Genomic DNA, 20,503 nt, shown 5'->3' with positions numbered 1-20,503 from the left:
AAATTGATAAGGGTGGACTGTCACATCCTGAAAACATGGAAATCTTCAAACTCTATATAAAAAAGCCTATTGATGACATAAATAATATAATACACTCAATACAAGCCTGAGCGTGATCTATTATTGCTTTATTTTGACCTGTCTGTGTGTTGACAGTGTTGTATAGGCATGATTTGACACTTGGGCTGTTTTGGGTTCATTAGAAAATATAAGAGAAACAGAATGTTCACGGAAAGTTCCTACGATTTTTTTCCCTGATAATCAATAAATGGGCCGAGTTTGGGCTTTAACTCAGAAAGAAATTTACTATTACCAAATTGCTAAATGGGCCTTATCAGAAAGAAAAATAGATAAATGGACCTTGATGCTTTTTGAATGTATCATATACCACAGGACCACTAGCTTCAGTCTAGGCCCCTCATGACCTAACACGTGGGAGGTATCAGAAGATCAGAACCAGTGGTTGGATGGGTCCCACTTAAGAGAATGCTTACTTCAAAGTCAGTTGATCTCCGTAGCCATTAGCCAATCTGGTTCATGTCAATTTCAGAGATTTCGAAGAGTTTTAAGTAAAATTTCAAGGTCAATAGGATAACGTTGTCTCGCTCCCTAGGTGGACCCCAACCCAATCTTAGCCATCTAACGTTTGATTGACGTGGGCTCCATTTTCAACGTCTCAAATTCTAGAGAGAGAGAGAGAGAGAAGTCTTTATGGGTTGACGAAGAACTCTCAAATTATGACAACAATGACTTAATGAAGAAGAGCATCTTCTTGCAGTGACGTGCACTGAACAAATAATATAGCCCAGCTAAGAAGAAATGGCCACCGACATGGATCAAACATACTGTGATTGGTCTCGCTCAGAACTGCCGGCCGACCGGAGCGATAGCGATTCTCAGGTATAAATTTGCCGGCTTCATTGATCTTCATTGGGTTTTTCTATTGTAATTGCACACATTGGATTTCTTTCTCCGGAGCTCATTTCTTTTCTATCATGTTAAGCATAAGATGAACAGAATAACGTAGGATGAGGGTATGTTGGGGGGGGGGGGGGGGTAGACATGGACACCCTCATTAGTAGAACTCAGAAACCTTTCTTCAGAATTTAGAAAGCTATAGTTTTAGGGGATATCAATGATTATTAATGTTGTTGCTATTTTTGCTGTTATATCATTTTAATGATGAATTAAAAAAAAAAAAAAAAAAAGGAAGCATCAATCTCTGAAATGTTGGATCATGGTTCAATTTCTTTTGGAAGATATTCTGTTGAGTCACTGGCATGGGAAAAATGGTCAGTGTTCTCTCATAACAAATGCCAGGAGGAGCTGGAAAAATTCAAGGCCCCTGGTCTAGTTGCCCGCAAGAAGGCCCACTTTGAAGAATATTACAGAAGAATAAGAACACTGAAGAAGTTGCAGGTTGAGCAAGAGACAAACCTTGCTGCTGATCCTTTCAGCAATGGTGCTTTTCTTGAACAGAAGGATGAACAGGGTCCCAAATGGCAACAAAATAGTGTTGATTCTACCACAGAAGAAGAGGGAATGAACCCCAGAAATGATCCCGTGGCTCATTTCTTAGAGGGGGAATCAGCTTTGACTTGTGAAAACGATGGTCACAATGTGATCTCGGAGAGAAACCTTGAGGCCTCTGTATCTATTGTAGAACCTAGCGCATCTGCACAAGAGGTTGCACCAGAACATTCAGAGTCAACAAGTAGGTGGTCCTTAGAAGATGCATGCTCAGACAACATTATCTCCAACAATGTGGAGCTAAATTTCAAGAAAGGAGAAGTTCATAAAGCTGCAGCAAAAGCTAAGGTACACAATGAGTTTGGATTATTTATGTCATTGGTATTTTTGGATTATTTATCTAGATCATCTTCTTTGATAGATGAAGATTAAAACAAACATCTTCAGGTAAAAATTAAAATGTTGTTAGTTTAAAGGTCAACCATGATAGCACAAATGCAGAGTTTTGAGAACCAACTAGCAACTAAAGAAAAGCATCTATCAAATAATATGTAAATAGACCAGAAAAGCATCTGTTCATTACCATCAACATTTTCTCTTAGTCTGTCCCCTATAAATCCACTAATGTGTGATTCTTCATACTGTGTCATTCTAAAACCATGTGTGCCCTGTCCACTTAGTGCATTATGCTTCCTCATTCCTCAATTTCTAGATGATTTTGCTTCTTAATTGTCAGTTTGCATTAGATGAATAACCACACTGACTAGTTTTTTTATATGTTCTAATAAAGGAGACTGCTGCTTCAGCAAGAAGAAAAACAAAATTGGACAGCAGCACAAAGGCAAATGCAAACAAACCATTTGACAGGCTCAGAAGTCTTCTCCACAAGGCAGTTAGTGTGGAGGCTGAGAAAAAGCTCGTTTCAAGCAAAGTGGCAACTGCTAGGGTTAACATCAACAATACCTCCATGTCTTCACAAAAACCACTTGCTAGAGTAGATAATACCAGGGTTACAAGTAGCAACGACTCTGCCCCAGTGCCTTCACACAGATCACTTGGAATGGATAAAGGGGGACACTCTTCGCCTTCCAATGTTAAAGATGGGACTCGTGGTGGTAATCTCATTTCAAAATCCTTAGAGGAAAAATTGCCATCAAAGTCTTCAGTTCATGCACAAAGGTCATCATGTGCTCAGGTAGAATTTTGGGTTGATGATGATACTCCTTTGGCTGTGTTTCGAAACGATGCAAATGGAGTGTAAATCCCGGTTCAGGGTAAATTTGCACTCTGGTTCACTTTTTCTTATGTTTGGCAATATTACATTTATGCATTGACAAATGACAGACCAATGCATATTTACATTGATAATAAGATGTAAAAGTACATCAATAAAAAAAGAAGTAAATTTGCATTCAAGTGGGCTTTTGATAAAAAAAAGCATATGTTTTATTCAAATTCATGTTTGTATCCATTACAGCTAAAGTCTGTTTGGTAAGAAGGTAAATTTGTCAGTGCAAAACTAACCCAACTTTGCAATTTATATGAACCGTTTTACACTCTACATATTTGCATCGTTTCCAAACGCCGCCTTACTTTTTCAGTCTAATGTGCTGTCTTATACTTTTTGTTGTTACTGAACTTAAAAAAGGAAAGTTGGTCTCAATTTTATGCTTGGTACTGTCTCTGACATCTAATTTTTCAGAGCAACTCAAAGAAGATTGCTGTGACTGGTAGTGGTGTCCAAAATATGACTTTAGAGAACAGGTCAGATTCTAGAATAAAATGCTTGTGATTTAGTCTGATTATACATTATAGGAATCTTACTTTGGATATTTTCCGGGGAACCTAAAGCTGCTAGAGTAAAGTCATCAGGAATTGGTAACAAATCTGTAATTCCAAAGGGAAGAAATACTAATAACCAGAGGCCTAAAACCATGTAAGGCTTTTTGTGTTTTAATTCTTCGTTTTCTTCATCCCATCTGATCATGATAATTTTTCTGCTTCATCATTATAACATGCTTTTTCTTTTTTTAAATGCATCTTTCACCCTTTCAGAACTGAAAACAGAACTTCTGGCATATGTATACCCAGGTTTACAAACAATTCTGCACAGACTAAAACAGTTCAAAACAATGTAGTCAAGCCTAGTGCCAGAAGTAGTGTCCGTGAAGAGAAAGAGAAAATGGTAAATCTCAAATTATAATCCTTCGTTGCAATTGGATTATGCAATCTATGTTTTTATCATATACAATGGTCTCAATTTAGAGTCTATGTCTGTGATATTGTGATTTTATGAAGAAATATTGCAATCTTGAATACATTCTGAAGGATTCCTGTTATTTCTAGATATCAACAACCATTATTCATCAGCTCACATTAATGGTTGGTTATGCTAGATATTTACCTCCTGATCTTCCTTTCTGATTTCCAAATGGCCTCATTTACAGCTGTTCCTATTTTTTTCTGAAAGACAAATAATTAGTGGAGAAATATCTGATAGCATGTTTAGATAAGGATTGACAAGACTATGCTGATTCCCTTCATTGGCCAGAAGGCCTTATGGAAGAAACAAACTGAAATTCTGGGTAAAGAAGGGGAAAACTACTTTTTATGAACAACAGTAACTTTTATTGATTAATAAGGCTCAGATTGGAAGGAGTACAAATACAAATATGTACAGTACAAATACATACAAAATACAAGGTTTTGCACTCTACATATTTGTATTTGTACTCCTTCCAAACTCAGCTAAGTGAAAATAAATAAATAAAGAATATGTACAAGTATGCTATACAACCCATGTTTAGACTGATATACCACTTAGCCCTGAATTTACATCTGTGCCCCACAGAGCTCGCCCCACAGACACTGAAGGGATGAGATATCCATCGTATGAACACCCGAATCTTACGGAATAGGTTGGGCGAATTTCAAAAATTTCTCTCCATCCTACTGGGAATCGTATTCCCTATTTTAGAAAAATCATATTTTTTAAGGATTAATCTTAAACCAAGAACCGAACCAGATCTGAACAAAATAGTAGGAGAGGGATATACCTGATACGGAGAAACAATATCTCCCAATGGAAGTGTTCACGCCCAAGGAAGGAACCAAAGACTGCTCCCACTGAAAATGGCGCAATGCAGGATGGAGTAGAATCAGTAGTGTTCTTCAAAAGAACCAGATCCTTCGCAAGTATCAGCTGGATGGCGCGTGAGCACTTCTTCCAATCAGCCCTTTCACAAAGGACTGGTATCAAGATCCAATCTTGATCACTCCTACTGACAAAAGGAGATCGAACTGGCAGATATGGCGGCGACAGGAAGGAGGCGACAAGAGAGATTTAGCGCAGTGATACTGAATTCTCTCTTCTGTGATTTCAGCTCTGAAGAGGATGTGAATATGAATGTCTTCTAAAGGCTGCTGCCCCCTCCTCCTTTTATAAGCTTAAAGGGATCAGCTCCTAATCCCATTACGAGTTGCTGATCCAAATAATATTTGGATAAGAATTCCCTTTAAGTGATAAGGGTAATCCCTTATCTTATCTGCAAATTAGATCAGCCTCCTCCTAATCCTATTACCAGATCTGAATCACATTCAGATCTGGACTCTCTGAGTGGATAGGTTAAGACCATCCAATCAGCTAATCTAATCTCAGATTTCGCCCCTTATTTAACTGATCAAATCAGCCCAGTTCGAAATGGGCTTTAGGCCCAATAAGGTTATGTGCTCACTTAGCCTTCCAAACTGCTGTCCAGTTGGGCTTCCTTGTATGGCGTGAGACTCAAATATTGATCTACACATCAGCCACATGGGTTCAGCCCAACCTTTGTTATAAGGCCTAGTCGAATACACAGTTATGGACAGTGCACCCCCTGAAACCCATCACATGGGCTCTTTGGGCCCAACACTTACCCTAAGTGGTCCCTGGGCCAAGCCACATTGTAACACTTAGGGACTGTGGGCAGATGCAAGATTAGCCCATTAGGTATTACCCTCAATGGTCTTACACTTAACCTCTCAGCCCATAATGATCAAACACTGCCCGACAAGAGAGGACCTCTCCCTCGGCTGCAAGGAACAGTGTTGCACTCTCTACTCACATGGATCCCGGGAATTAAAACCTTTTGCAAACGTTTGGAAACCATAATATATATATATATATATATATATATATATATATATATATATATATATATATATATATATCTGATCATTACCTTTGTCCGACAAAGGGCCGATCTTGTCACTATGATCACCCACTCCGATGAATTCTCAGACTGTCCCAACATACCCAGGTTTTGACCCCCGCTAAGGATCTTACTGATTGGCATATCAAAGACAGCCCAATCCAACACCTAGTGCAGTATCATAATCGAGTCTAGGGGTCAGGTGTAACTTTCCAGTTTTGCCCATCAATCTCCAAGGTCCAGGGCAATACTGGAAATCTGGTCCGGTTCAAAGATTTAGTTAATCCTACATTGCTTGTGCTTTGGGTCTCACCCTGGCGGCTGAGACAGGCCACCCCCAACATTTGGCAACACATTAGTGTTAGCCTTGGCAGGATAAATCTCTCCAGACTTATCCAACGGCTATGAACATTCTAAACTAACACGAGTCTCATAAGTGTCTAGTTTAAGGGTATTACACAGAAACACACCACAGGAACATGAATCAAATATGTACTTTATTCATTTACAATAAATTCATAATGTACATCATTCTGATTGGAGCTAAGGGCATACAACTGTCTAACAGATACCCCACATACACATCTCAGTGTGCATTGGGAACATCTCAATGCGGGCAATTGCCCACACTGACTTCAATATAGATCCACCAGTGACTTTATGTGGCTGAATCTAGTTGGGGATCATTTGTTGGTTTTAATTATATTTCTATTTAAAATTTACTTTATTCTTCAAAGTTGTACTCATTCTAAGCAGAAGATCAGATTAGAATCCTCTAGCATGTGAGATCCAACAACAAATGGATGAACTACAATGGACATCACACCTCTTCCTCCTTTCTATAGCAAATCAGATCTCAAAGTGAGGTTGATTTGGCATTCTAGTGCTTCCTATGTTTAGCTATTTAGGACTTGTTGAATGCACTCCCGAAATATCATATATAAAGAGGGCTAAACACCAAAGGGGGTGTTAAATCTGTTAGGGTCTCCATCTCTTAAGGATTAGGTTTTAGCAGAGGTACTCTACCTGCCAATTTGTAGAAGGATCCACTGAGGTTTGGATGTGAGTGAGTGTTTATAACACCTGCAGAGCCCTTGCCCCTGTATGTTCACAAAGGAATATTAACACCATGGACTCTTTGGAAGTAAATCACTCTAATGACTTACCACCAAAAAGTAGGGTGCCTCCCCTACCTTGAACTTAGGGGTGTCAATTGGACTGGATTTGGTCCAATCCGATCCAGTCCAATGTGAGTCCATTAGAATGGACCAGGTCCAATCCAATCCAATGAATATTTTGGACCGGTCCAATTTAATGTCTGGACCATCCAATCTGTTCAAATTCGTTTTGATTTAGATTGGTTTCAACCCAAACTCAGTCTATTGACACTTATATTCTTATCTTATATCAATGGATCAGATATTGGCTTAATCCAACCCAATCCAATATAAATTTATTATGGACGGACCAGGTCCAATCCAATCTAATAAATATTTTGGAACGAATTGGCCCAATCCAATATATCTTGTTGATCTGTTCAATCCGTCCAAATTAATTTTGGACTGGACAGGGTCCAATCCAAAATTGGTCCATTAACACCCTTACTTGAACTCTCAAGAAGAGAAAGCTAGCAGCAGTATGGTCTTTTTTTAACTTTTAATTACCAACATCTATGTGAATAAGTCCTCACTTAGTTTGAGTGATTGCTATTTCAAGTATTTTTGGTAGGATCTACCCTCATCACAATTACCCTCACACTGATGTGTGCATTGGTTACCAGGCCCCCTTTAAACTGAAATGGACTAAGGAAAGCAATAAATCTACTATGGAATTTTGTTTTGCTAAATTAAATCTCAATATCACATTGCTTTCTAGGTAGACTTGTCTTGTTTTCTCTTTTCTCTTGTTTTTTTGGTGGATATAGACTTTTTCATGTATAACATGCTAAAACGTGTGCTTCCACCTCAAGTATAACCCATTTATACATTAATCCTGACCACTAAGTCAATTAGATGACCTTACCAATTTCTAATGTAAACCTAAAGTATCAATTTCTAAAAAAGAATTTTAAATGCTAGCTAGGTTAGGATCACCTCAATGTTGTGAGATTCATTGTAGAGAAGTTGGGCATTGTAAGTCCTATGGCCGATCATTTTGGATTGAAGTGTATGGTAGTGATTACTCCCCTTGTCAAATTAAGAATACTTTCCATAGAATCTTAAAATGTTTAGGCCCGTTTGGTTCACGGGAATAGAGGTCTGGAATCGGAATTGGAATGGACTATTTCGATTCCAACTGTTTGGTTGAGTGGATTTAGAATCCCATTCCCATTCCTGCTGGAATGGCATTCCCCCATTTGAGGGAATGGCTATTTCCTGCCCCTCCCTTGGGAATGAAATCTCATTCCAGCTGATTCTAATTTCCATTCCCATTCCTATCTGAACCAAACAGACTATGGGAATAGACCATTTCGATTCCGATTCTAGCTGCAAACCAAACGGACCCTTAATTTGTTTTCTATTGTCTAGTTGAAGTTTCATCTTTTATACTTAAAAGAAATATCATTTGAATTGACTGATGAAGGTTATGATATTACTCATATGATCCATTAGAATATGGTGGTAATTCTATTACTTTAAGTATCATTTAGTATTGCATGCCTAGTCATTCATCTATATAATAAAAACATTTGTATATATCATTTAAAATTACAGAGAAATGTCCATATCTTGAGATGTCTGATTTCATAGTTGGATTTGTATCTGATAACCATCTTATGATTTTAGCAGTGAACAAATATCTGTTTGGTTGATTTTTATCCTTTGGTTCTAATTATCAGAAAATGACATCTCTGTTTCATTTTTAGGGAAGAGAGGAAATGGATAGGATAGGATTCAGTTCAAGGTTTTCTTCCTTAGTTCTTAATGGTGTCTCACATGCTCAAGCTCCAAAGTTAGAGCATAAGAAGGTCCTAATCCGATCTCTGTCTCCTAAGTTCAGCTTTGGTTTCTCTTTCCATTTTCTCTTTTCCTAATTTTTCTCATGAACAGAATAAATGACAGAGGTTTTTACCTATCTTTAATAAAATGATTTCAGGTTGTGCCATCACAATCTGCTAGTCTAACACTCGGTGGGAAAAATGCAAGGTAAGATTCTTCTATCTAAAAGCCTAACATCTCTCCCTGTTGAATGCGTAATTATAGGCTTATTGTCTAAACCACATCAAAATAGGGGTGATCATGGGCTGGGTGGGTTGGGTGTCACACCTATTATAAGGGAGTCCCGAGGGACTCCGGATCACCTGCCCAAGTCAACCTCCAACACACTACCCCTGTGAATTGGGAACATCTCCCCTTGCATAATATACTATGTACGAGGATGAGATGTTCTCCATGTGTGGCTGTGATGTTATGTGGGTAGACATGGGCAGAGTTTGTGTGAACAGGAGATCTGGACTTATCCCGGGGCGGGTTTTAAGGCCTACAATTCACAATTTAAATATATTATATTTAATATATAGGATTTTATATTACATATATATTTATAATATTATACTTGATATAATATAAAATATATTATATATAATATGTATTATATATATATATATATATATTCTGGGCTCGGGCTAAAGTATTGGGCCTATACACAGCCGAGGCACAAGCCTGGAAATTTGCAGGTCAGGGTAGAAATGATCACCCCTACATCAAGCCCTATTTTGGGGCTAGAAATTTACCTCAGGTGAAAGCTGACATGATGGATTGATCATTGCAATCAAGTTGGTGGTTTACATGATTTTTACTTCAACCCAAACAGTGAAAACTTAACTACTGATGGGTGAGGTCAATGACTATAACCTGAAATTATTAATGGATTCAATCAGATTCTTACCTAAATGCATGGTTTTAAAAAACGATTCAGAATGACCACTGGTTTTTATGTTGACGGGTCGATCATTTGGTTTGAACGGATGATTTATTTTGATAATAAAAATTAAAAATAAAAATGGCAAAAAACCGTTGGATAGGTCGATGGGTCGACAGTTCAACCACCCAGGTTAATGGGTCGTTGAATGTTGACCGATTCAACGATTTTTAGCCAAAGACCGAATTTAGGGTAAAATGAAATCAATTACCTAAACGGTTCCGGGCCAAATGATCCAACCGTCCAGGTCCACGGCGGTTCAAAAACCATGCCTAAATGTCGATAGTTCCCACCATCTGATGTATTGACATGTGCAGGCAGCGAAAGCCAATCTGGAGATGACTGTGGAAAATAGAAAATTCAGGTCAGTATTGGTGGCATTGGATCGGGGCATCTGCATAAAGAAGTTGCTCAGCATCCTTGAAAATAGTGATATTGTCATGCATTTACATCACAAAAAATAGTTACATGGTTGTTTGCATAGAAGCAAAAAGAAAGCATCAACAGGGAGGATAATGCAATTGTTTGTCCTCACAATTGTATCTTATGTTGCAGCTCCAAAATGATTTAATCATTCCAATTTAGGTTTACATACTGTGGAGAACCTATTATATATATAGGAGTTTCAGTATCGTCTTAAATGGTTATATTTATATAAGAAAGGTGTAGGAGATGGTAGAAGTCATTTTCCTTCTAAGATTGTCAATGGATCAGTTTTGGATTGGATCCCGTCCAGTCAAAAATCAATTTGAACGGATTGGATGAACCAATATGATATATTGGATTGGACCAATCCAGTCCAAAATATTTATTAGATTGGATTGGACCTGATCTGTCCGTAACAAATTTATATTGGATTGGGTTAGATTAAGCTAATATCTGGTCCACTAATATAAGATAAAAATATATATGTCAATGGACTGGGTTTGGGTTGAAACCAATCTAAATCAAAATGAATTTGAACAGATTGGATGGTCCAGACATTGAATTGGTCCAGTCCAAATTGGTCCAAAACATTCATTGCATTGGATAGGACCTGGTCCATTCATAATGGACTCACATACTGGATGGGATTGGACCAAATCCCGTTCAATTGACACCCATATTTCCTTCCATATAAACTGTTTACTTTAGGTTCCATTTAGTTGCAATATGAATTTTATTTGCGCTGGTGTAAAAGCATAGGAGTGCAATTCATCAAAAAAAAAAAACAAATACATTAGGAATGTAAATGGACTGAGTTAAGAGACAGGAGGAAGGTTATTTATTTGGGAGAAAGAGTTAAGAAGCAAATTGATGTAGTGCCTACTTATATATGAGAGAGAATTAAGGTAGGAGGAACTGTTGCAAATTCTGTTTCAGATTTTTAGATGCAAAATTTGCACTGATAATGATACAAATGGAAGAGTACAAATTTTCAATAAGGTAAAATTGCAAATCGTAGTCACAAACAAATGGATGCAAAACTGAAGCAGGTGTATCCAGTTGGGATTTGCATTGCAACAAACGAAGCCTTAAGCTTGAATTCGTAATTTGGTTTCCTTTTTAAATTTTAAAGTTTGACAGAAGAAAAAGAAAGAGTAAAGAAAAGTCAGACCCACCTATCCTTATTCCTTACCATTGTGTGAAAACCCAAAGAAGTCATCTCCACTCATACTTGCAAATTGATTCAGCGAATCAGTAAATTATATAATGATTGCAAAATTTAAATGTATTAAAGAGATGAATAAATACTTAATATTATCAAAATACTAAGAACTAGTTCCAAGTTTGATTCACTTTATTGTGTGTTCCTATCAACCTGGTTAGCTCATTTTGCATTATAATTCAATCCGAAATTTTATCGGGTTGAGTCAGCACGGCGGGAATGTATTAGGAGCATGTATTATGCACGTGTATAAGTATTAACGATATATGATATTGTACATTTGGATGTAACTTTTATGACTTGTTTGGAATCCAAGGTAAATATCCATTTTAAATATAAAAAGAAATCCCATATCTTATAAAGAGATGTGCACTAACCATACTGATTTTTGATGCAGAATGTTTTATGTCCCAGGCTCCATTTGGGAAGAGTGCAAATGCAAATATGTTCAGTGCAAATATAAATGAAGGCTATGTGTATGATCCATGCATATTTGTATTTGCACTCTTTCCACACAGAGCTGAAGGTTCAGTTGGTTTGCTTTGGATTTGACTTTGTTTTATTTGTTTTTGTGAGAAGTAAATATAGGAAGTAGAATTGATGTAACCCCGACCCAACCTTATATGAAATAGAATGGAGGTAGGAGGGTGGTTATTTGTTTTGGAGTGAGTTAAGGAGGTGGTCCTCGGTTAGAGAATTGAGGTAGGAAAAAGTTTATGCAAAATTTAAATCAGTTTTTGAGATACAAAACTTTTACAGCCAATGAGTGAAATAATGTTCTAAAAATCAATTGAAACCATATTTTAATGTAATAAGTTAATGTAAGATTTATAAATTAAATAATAACAATAAATATATAACAAATAAAATTTATAAAAAAATGAGCACGCCTTTAATATTATATATTCATCATATTAAACCAAAATATGTGTGAAAAATGAGATATGTTATTATTAGAGATGAAAATGGATAAACATACAAGAAAAAAAAAAAAAAGAATTAATGTCTTATCCATATCCTACTGTCCTAGTCAAATAGGTCGGTAGTTCAACCAATAAAGTCATTTAATTATTAACCAAGAAAATGGCTTTTGAAATGGTTGGATTGAAACAAGCTCTTGATTAGATTTGAATGGTTGATAGGTCAATCAATTCGACTATTTGTTCACAAGTTAAAAAAACATTGATATAAAATACAAATAAGAATATTAAGGCTAAGCCTTTAAGTTGAAAGGCAATACACTCACTAATACCATGTTTCAATTATTTGTCTTTGTTGCCACAAGTTACTGTAAATATAAATGTGCGAAATTAGGTATGAGCCAATTAGTCAATTGTCTAGGTCAGGCAGCAAAATTGTTTTCCTGTTCAAGAGGTAGGTAGGTCAATGGTTCAATCATCGAGGTTAAATGGGTTAGTCAATTCATGATGTCCTAGTAAAATAATATTATTAAAATGAATAGAAATACAAAAGTTATAAAAATTTGGGCATGTCTCTAATATCATTTTTATCATAATAAACAAAACTTGCTTTTTTTTTTATTAATGCTGAAAATGGAATAAAAAATTTAAAATCGACTAGAAACAAAACCACTTTTCTATCGGGGTGGTGTATAATGAGTTTAAACATCCAAGTGAATTGAGCCAACCCATGATATTATAATTAAATGATAAAAATTTAAGACTATATTGAACACATCTCCATTCTCTTATATATAGTTTATTCATTATAGTAAATAAAATGAGTGAAATTAAGGGAAAATCTATGATATGAGAAAGACATGGTATCCAAAGAACTTTGACCAATCAAAGCGCCTCCTTGAATTTTGATAACACCTGATTGACCTCTTCTGTGTTACTGGTTGATTGATTGTAAGTTTTTCAGGTATCATGTCTTTTTGATCTTTTTGATATAATAGTCGACAACAACGATGGTGACAACAACAACAACAACAGTAATAATTGTTATTGTTAAGTTGAAAATTTTACTTGCAATGCGCGTGACCATTTACTAGTTATAAAGAAAAGGATGAAAACTAAATCAGGTGCAAAATTTGTATTCAGTTTAGATTTACACTGCAAACAAATAGAGCTAAATGGCCCATTTTGATTTATCATAATCAATGGATTATGTCTTGATTTCATTTAAAGTGTGAGAAGGGTTGGGTGTTTTCAGTTGGATTTAAAAATGGATTATGTCTTGATGGTTGCGCAGAAAAAATCAAAGAAAAATAAGGAAAAGAATTAGATTCTTATGATTTGGTCTTTTTGTTTTTTTTGACTAATTAGAAAACTAAAATGATAAAAGAAATTAAAGAAGGGTTTTTTTGCCCTTAATATCAATAAAAATAACCTTTTAAGTATAATTTCTAAAAACACGTAACTTTTTTGATAAAATATAAAATAAGGATATAAAAAATGGGCAAAAACACTGTTCATTGTCTCCAAACCCGTGACAAGAGCAGGGCGGCGAAAACAATCCCTCCGTCTCTGACCTCCATTTTCTCTCTTTCTCTTTGACCCTTCCTCCGCTTCTTCTTCCATCTCTGGTCTTCGATCCTGTTTGTATCTTTTGGCGATGAACATCTTTTAGCAACAATGTTTCCTAAACATTTAACGGACCCCTATTCTCACTCCTTTACATTGGTCAAGTAGAAATCACGGTGACAGCCAAAGCTTGCGGCTGTCTTCTTTAGGTTTCAGACAAATCTCTGACCAGGCGTAGTTTCTTCTTGCTGAGCTTCTATTTATAAATGTCTCACCATTATCGATTGAAGAAGGAAACCAAGAACGTCAAATATTCTCATCCCCTGTTACAGTGAACAAATTCAGGCCGAAATCCACTGCAAGTAGATCATATTCTCCTCTATGACTCTTTTTTGTTTATTTGATTATTTTCTTTTATAGGCTCTTCAATCCCTGTTTGAATAGCATACGTTTGTTCGATCATTAGAGGCAGCAATGGTGATCGGGCAGCAATGAACCACTGCATAGCTATCCTCTGTAAAAGCCATGGTCAATGATGAATACATTTTTTTTTCCTTGAAGGAGGGGAGAGACCGAAGGTGGGGGAGATTTGCCACCATTGTTTGGCGTCGGGATCTCCTGCCCACTTCTACTACCCACACAACATTGCAGTCACACATGAAAAACATCTCATCCTCCTACATAGTATTATGCAGGGGGAGATGTTCCTAATTCACGGGGGTAGTGTGTTGTGGGTAGAGGTAGGCAAGAGATGAACAATATCTCATGTCCTTATTTGATATTTAAAAAAAATACCATATTTTAAAAATTTTATTAAAAAAGTTATTTTTATTGATATTAGCGGGTAAAAATTACTCTTATCGGCTATAATTCCATTAAAGAATCATCATCATCAGGAGCACAGATCTCCTGCAAGCAAAAACTCTGCACACATGACATCCAGCCATGCATCACGAATATCTCTCGCCAGTACAAGTATGTTAAATTCATAAGGAGATATTCCAAATGTAGCTTACAGGATATCACATCATGATCAGCAGTTTGCCCGTCAATGATCTTATAGTCAAGATGGTCACTTGGCACACTTCCAACTGGGAGTTTCATGCTGCAATGAAAGTGGATCTCACATGCACCCTGCTCTGCCCTACCCTTTCAATGGGTTGAGTTTGGTACAGGTTTGGCTCAACCCTAAGCAACTATGTCCCCAACCTGAGTACCTGACCTGACCTGGCTGAACAAGAATGGAATATGAAACCGACCCGATCCATTGTGCAGCACACACACACTCCACGAAGGGTGTTTATAGCAGAGTTTCATGCTGCAATGCCAATAAGTTTTGATTGGGTTTCATATCAAACAAACTTGACATGAAACCCAATTAAGACGGACCCAACCCTGTGGGGCTGGGTGAGTGTAGATTTACCGTTTACCACTTAACCCGATCCACTAACATCCCTAGGCCATAAGTGATGAGTCTGACCGGTTCAGGAGATGGAGGAGACCTAAACTGCCCCCCCCCCCCTGAATTGGTTGTGAAAAAAATAAAAAAAACATATAAAAATGCAGTATCGATTCACCCTACGCCCCTACCAACGTATCAGATATATCGATATTTTAAACCTTGGGCCATATGCAAATTGGAGTCACTAGCTCGAAAAATCAAGTCCCACAGACCCATTCCTATTGGTAATCCTCCCACCCTGTTAGCAATGTGTACCCAACTATTTATTTTCATTTAAACTTCCACTTGGACCCAAATTTTGCAAATTGCGTATTCAGTCACCAAATAGTTCCAATCTGTTATGAGGGTAATTGATCAAAATAATCTGCTATGAGGCTACAAAGTTGGCCATGTCATACCATGTCCTTAAGGCTGCAACTGGGCCGATTTACCCCAAACTCAGCCCTAAAAAAGTAGGGTTGGGTCAAAGTTTCGGTTAGGGTTACAAACTGACTTAACTTTAGGTTGGGTAGGGTCAACGTTCGGGTTAAAGTTAGGATTGAAAAGTATAAACCTGACTAAACTTTGGATTGGGTTAAGTTTGAGGTATTTACAACCCAACTTTTATGTATATATCTATGTACATGCTACTCTGCATCCATAAATGAATATATCTATTCATACATGTATATTGTATGTCAAAAATATCAAGTTTGAAGGATATTTTTTTTCTAAATCATGATAATTATATTTTTTTATACATACTAATTCTAATGCTGAATTAACATGTACCCTTGGAGTCTAGGAAATAAGTACTTTGGGCAAAAGGAGGAAGAGAAATCGGACTAACCCGAGACTAACCCTAGATCAACCTCAACCTAATCCAATCTTAGCCCAACCCAAAGTTTTCAAAAAATCGGGTTTGGTTAGGGATGGCATCAACCCAACCTAACTTAGACTGACTTGCAACCCGATGTATGTGACTTATCAACAAATGACTCAACCCTAAAGCTCTTTTAGAAAAGTAGTTTTAAAATTTACATTTGCTGCAACCATGGTTATACAAAATTATTTTGAGCACCCAGGGAAACAAAGATATAACTAGTGATCGAGCAAACAATTAGGCACCATTTGATAAACCCATCGATTTTTTATTTTGTTTCTTATAGTTCATTGAACCGAGTTGCATCGAAGAACCACCGAACCGAACTGTGAGTGAACCAAGCCTACAACCACAAACAGCATCAAAGTCCCCAAGGCGTGTCCCTAGGGGAAAACCCTACAATGCTCAAGTCAATCATTGGATGATGAAAAGGCAGGACCAAGCTGAGGAGGCTTGGGCAACGATAGAGGTAGCATTATGCAAGGTGTGAGCACGAAAACACAAAGAAAGCATGACAATACATGTCTTATAGAGAGAGAGGGGGGGAGGGGGCAGTCATGACTTACAAGGTGCCCAACTCCCATAGGGAGGCAAATTTCCCAACTAGCCCTACAAATCTGCACATAAGGGTGCTTTTATTTGATCTCCAATCTATGATAGACACAATAGTTGACCTGGCAAGGTTTCCCACTAGCGTGGACACTGATTCTATGTAAACTGGCAGGGACTAGTTTGATGGAGACTTTTCCAAAATGCCCCTCTATTAGGAGCCACATAGCAACCTTTGATTGGACTCCACTATCTACCCACATCTGAGTCCAAGGTGACGGATACCTAGTCAGATAGTGCGAGGTTGGTTTCGATGAAAGAAGTAACTTTGTTTCACAAGTTGGGTCCTTGGATCTTTTATGGCCATTTTAGAGAGAGAGTTTTTGGAGATCTTCATGTTAGATAGTGTATGTCCTTAGCTCCAATCAGATTGATGTACTAATACATTTATTGTAAATGAATACAAGTACATAATTGTTTCATATAATAATTGGTGTGTTTCTGTGTAATTACCCTTAAACTGAACACTTATGAGACTCATGTTAATTTAGAATATTCTCAGCCGTTGGATAGACTTGGGGAAGTTTATCCTGCCAAGGCTAACACAGATGTGCTGCCAAAAAGGTTGGGGCAGCCTGTCTCAACTGCCAAGGTTGGACCCAAAGCACATGCAATGTGTGTTTGTTCGAAACACTGAACCTAGACTAATTTCCAGTTATGCCCTAGACCTTGGAGACTGGTAGGCAAAACTGAAAAGTTACACATAACCCCTAGACTTAATTATGGTACTGCACTGGGTGTCGGATTGGGCTATCTTTGATATGCCAATCAGTGAGATCATTTGGGGTTCAATACCTAGGTATGTTGGGTCAGTCTGAGAATTCACTTGAGTGGGTGATCATAGTGATAGGATCAGCCCCTTTGTCGGACAAAGCGAATGATCGGGATTGCACTCTCTCTGATGGAAACCAAAACTGTCAGCAGTCGATTTCAAACATGTTTGAGATTTGTTTTGCAAAATATATTTATATGATAATATATATATATATATATATATATAAATATATAATGTATTAAGAAAAATGTTTGCAAAAGGTTTTAATTCCTATGACCCATCAGAGCAGAGAATGCGACATTGCACCTTGCAGCCAGGGGAGAGGTCCTTCCCTGTCGGGCAGTATTTGATCATTATGGGTTGAGAGGTTAAGTGTAAGAGATCATTGAGGGTTGTTTTACCTGATGGGCTATATCCTACTTAAGTCCATTGTCCTTGGGTCTTCATAGGATGGCTGGACTCAATGATCATTTAATGTAAATGTTGGACCCATTAAAAGCCCATACTAATTGACTCAGGGGTTCATTGTACTTGATAGTGAATTCGGCTAGGCCTTTTCAAAGAGGTTGGGCCGAACCCATATGGGCTTATGTAGGGCCATTGTTAGGGTTTCACACCATACAAAGTGAACCAAATGGGCCAGCAACTACCAAGGGACGTGAGCTACTTGCTTAATGGGCCTAAAGTCCATGATTAATTAGATTAATCAAATGATCAGATGATAGTTTAAGCAGTCATGTGACTTGGGTGAATATGGGTTTGGATAAGGGTATGGAGCACCCATTAGAATAAGAGGATAAGTCTTGTCCACTTAGAGAGTCTAAATCCAAATAAAGATTTAGATTAGAAACTTCCTAATCAGATTAGGAGTAGTGCTCTTTAAGGTTTATAAATAGGGAGAAGGCGAATTGCTCCATATAACACTGCTCTCAGTTCTCTCTCTGTTCTTACCGCCCCAAAAACCCTAATTCGACCTCCACTTCATGGACTGATACATAGAAAAATACATAGAAAATTTGTGCTCACATCCCTTGTTTGATCCAAGGTGTTGGATCACCGTTTTGCTGAAAACTGTGTTGCTAAACTAGCTTCAATTCAAGTTGCACCATCTTCAATGGAAGCTGGTTTTGGTACTCCCTTTGGGCATGAACTACCACTTTGAGAGCTACATTTGTTGAATCCATATCATGTATACTTCTCCCTTTCGCTGATTTGAAATCTGGTTCGGTTTCAGTGCAAGAACGATGCTAGAAAAAAACAATTTTTCTAAAACTGGGAATATGATTCCCGAAAGGGTAAAAGAAATTTTGAAATTTCGCCCAACCATCTAGTATGGTTCAACCATCCATATGATGGATTTCCTCTTCCTTCAGTCGTATCAGAGCCAGGTTCAATCTTGAACCGAAATCAACCAGATCTAAAATAGATCTGGAATTGGCAGAATTGTTCTGACCGATTTGTGCAGTTAGTAGTTTTTTGAGAAATTGGTTCTCAGATTTTGGGTGATTTGATCTGAAATTATTTTTATTATATTTTGATATTATTTTAGAATTGTTCTATTATTATTTCTTTGGTTCTTGGGTTGTCTGTGTGATGGAAATCGAATTCTTTATTGGCGCCAAGATCTGTGCACCCGGGAATTATTTATTTGATCATTGGTCTATAAATATTTTTTTTCTTTTTTAGAAAAAATGTATTAGGATTTATTCTAATGTAATTAATAGAAAATTAGTTTTTTCCATTTTTTTACATTGGAAGACCTACTAGAACGCGCGAAGAAGGAGATGGAAGATTTTGCGGAAAAATTGCAATATGCGACTAACAATTTTTTGCAGGTTTGCAGTTCGTCCGGATCAGATTTGAACCATCACAATTGCAGCCCTAGATTATTTATTTATTTTTTTATGATTGATTGTCAATATTTAGCTATTAAAAATTTTGGATCAAATTCTTGTGAATTGTTGCATGTTTTGGACAACAAACCCTTGGGCTGAACCAATGGTTCGATGGGGTCAGATCACAGCCCCATGGGTCACATTTTAGGTGGCTCAAAATCGGATTTGGGCCAAGGGTTTGATGGCCCATCACATGGACCAATCCGGCCCTCCCTTGAAAACCCAATTTATGTTAAGTTAAAGCAACATCAGCCCATTTTAGCATAACTGTTATGTGGGTCGAATTGCTTTTTGCAATTTAGCCCATATACTTAGAAGTAATTATTGGATAATTCATGGGCCTTTAATGGGCTGATTGTGTATTAACTTAAATTAATTAGGGTTTTACAAGCTTTTAATTGATTGGATCAATTTGTGGTTGTACTTGTGCTTGTGATGTGCTGAATGTGATTCATTCATGGGCCATAAGTGTTTGGCCCATGCTTGATCGTATGTGGCTCTCTACAAATACCATGGCTGAATGCATATCATTGCCATGGTGCCCATAGATCATTGGATGATCTCCCCTTTTCAATGGGCCCTTGATTAGCTTCCTCCCCAAGAGGAACCTCATGGAACCCTAGCCCGTTTTGGGCCCATTTGAATCTGACTTTATGAAAGTCCGTGGAAGCCACTTTGGTATGACCTAAATCAAACCTAGGGACCTTTTTGCTTGTTCCCCCGGATTAATATAAGTGCAAGAGATAGAGAATATCATATGATGGAATCTCTAAAGGCCTTCCATTATTAGCATGAAGGCGAGCTGAATCGGTGGGTGAAGATGCACCATAAAATTGGGCTATCCATTTTGATGGTTCAGTTGGTTGGATTGCTTCATGAGATGATAAGGACGTCATAGAATGAGGTGGGAGAGGCCTATCCTAAAATGGAAGACTCTTTCATAGTACCTTGGGGTCCACGATATAACGGGTCAACACTTACCAGACAGAAAGGTTTAACCTAAAATGGCAATGAACCTTGTTTGATGGAGGCCAAAGGGAAAGTTCATTGGATGGGTGGATATGATCCTTCATAGAAAGTGGTAGGGTTTTGCAGGTGAAACAGTTGGCTCCATGCACCTATGTGATTTCCCACATTTCCAAGGACGTGTACTGTGTCCCCATCACTAAGATAGGAGGAAATTCT

The 20,503-nt window shown here is 37.5% G+C and overlaps 1 protein-coding gene across 2 annotated transcripts; it reads left to right on the top strand.

The window, feature by feature from the left end:
* The first annotated feature begins 736 nt into the window (after positions 1 to 736).
* LOC104589186 (uncharacterized) lies at positions 737 to 10,218 on the top strand. Of its 2 annotated transcripts, none has more exons than XM_019196289.2 (9): positions 737 to 900; positions 1,210 to 1,818; positions 2,261 to 2,665; positions 3,173 to 3,234; positions 3,329 to 3,406; positions 3,562 to 3,655; positions 8,527 to 8,628; positions 8,757 to 8,806; positions 9,899 to 10,218. In XM_019196289.2, the coding sequence occupies exons 1-9, from the start codon at positions 820 to 822 to the stop codon at positions 9,921 to 9,923; spliced, it is 1,506 nt and encodes a 501-aa protein (XP_019051834.1). In that variant the 5' UTR covers positions 737 to 819; the 3' UTR covers positions 9,924 to 10,218. The 2 variants fall into 2 exon arrangements, with proteins under 2 accessions (XP_019051834.1, XP_088743149.1); XM_088887023.1 differs by having other exon boundaries at positions 3,173 to 3,235; positions 3,312 to 3,406; positions 3,526 to 3,655.
* The last annotated feature ends 10,285 nt before the right edge of the window (positions 10,219 to 20,503 follow it).

Source organism: Nelumbo nucifera, chromosome 5, assembly GCF_055504915.1.
Source record: "Nelumbo nucifera cultivar China Antique chromosome 5, China Antique-T2T, whole genome shotgun sequence".
Taxonomy (NCBI): Eukaryota; Viridiplantae; Streptophyta; class Magnoliopsida; order Proteales; family Nelumbonaceae; genus Nelumbo; species Nelumbo nucifera.
The sequence above is the reverse complement of the archived record's forward strand: the minus strand, read 5'-3'. Positions and strand labels throughout refer to the sequence as shown.

Excerpts from the sequence above, each read along its gene's own strand:
- LOC104589186 (XM_088887023.1), top strand. The coding sequence starts at position 820 with ATGGCCACCGACATGGATCAAACATACTGTGATTGGTCTCGCTCAGAA. Across the intron at positions 3,407-3,525 it reads AACCAGAGGCCTAAAACCAT|AACTGAAAACAGAACTTCTG; the intron begins GTAAGGCTTTTT and ends TCACCCTTTCAG. Across the intron at positions 8,807-9,898 it reads CTCGGTGGGAAAAATGCAAG|GCAGCGAAAGCCAATCTGGA; the intron begins GTAAGATTCTTC and ends TGACATGTGCAG.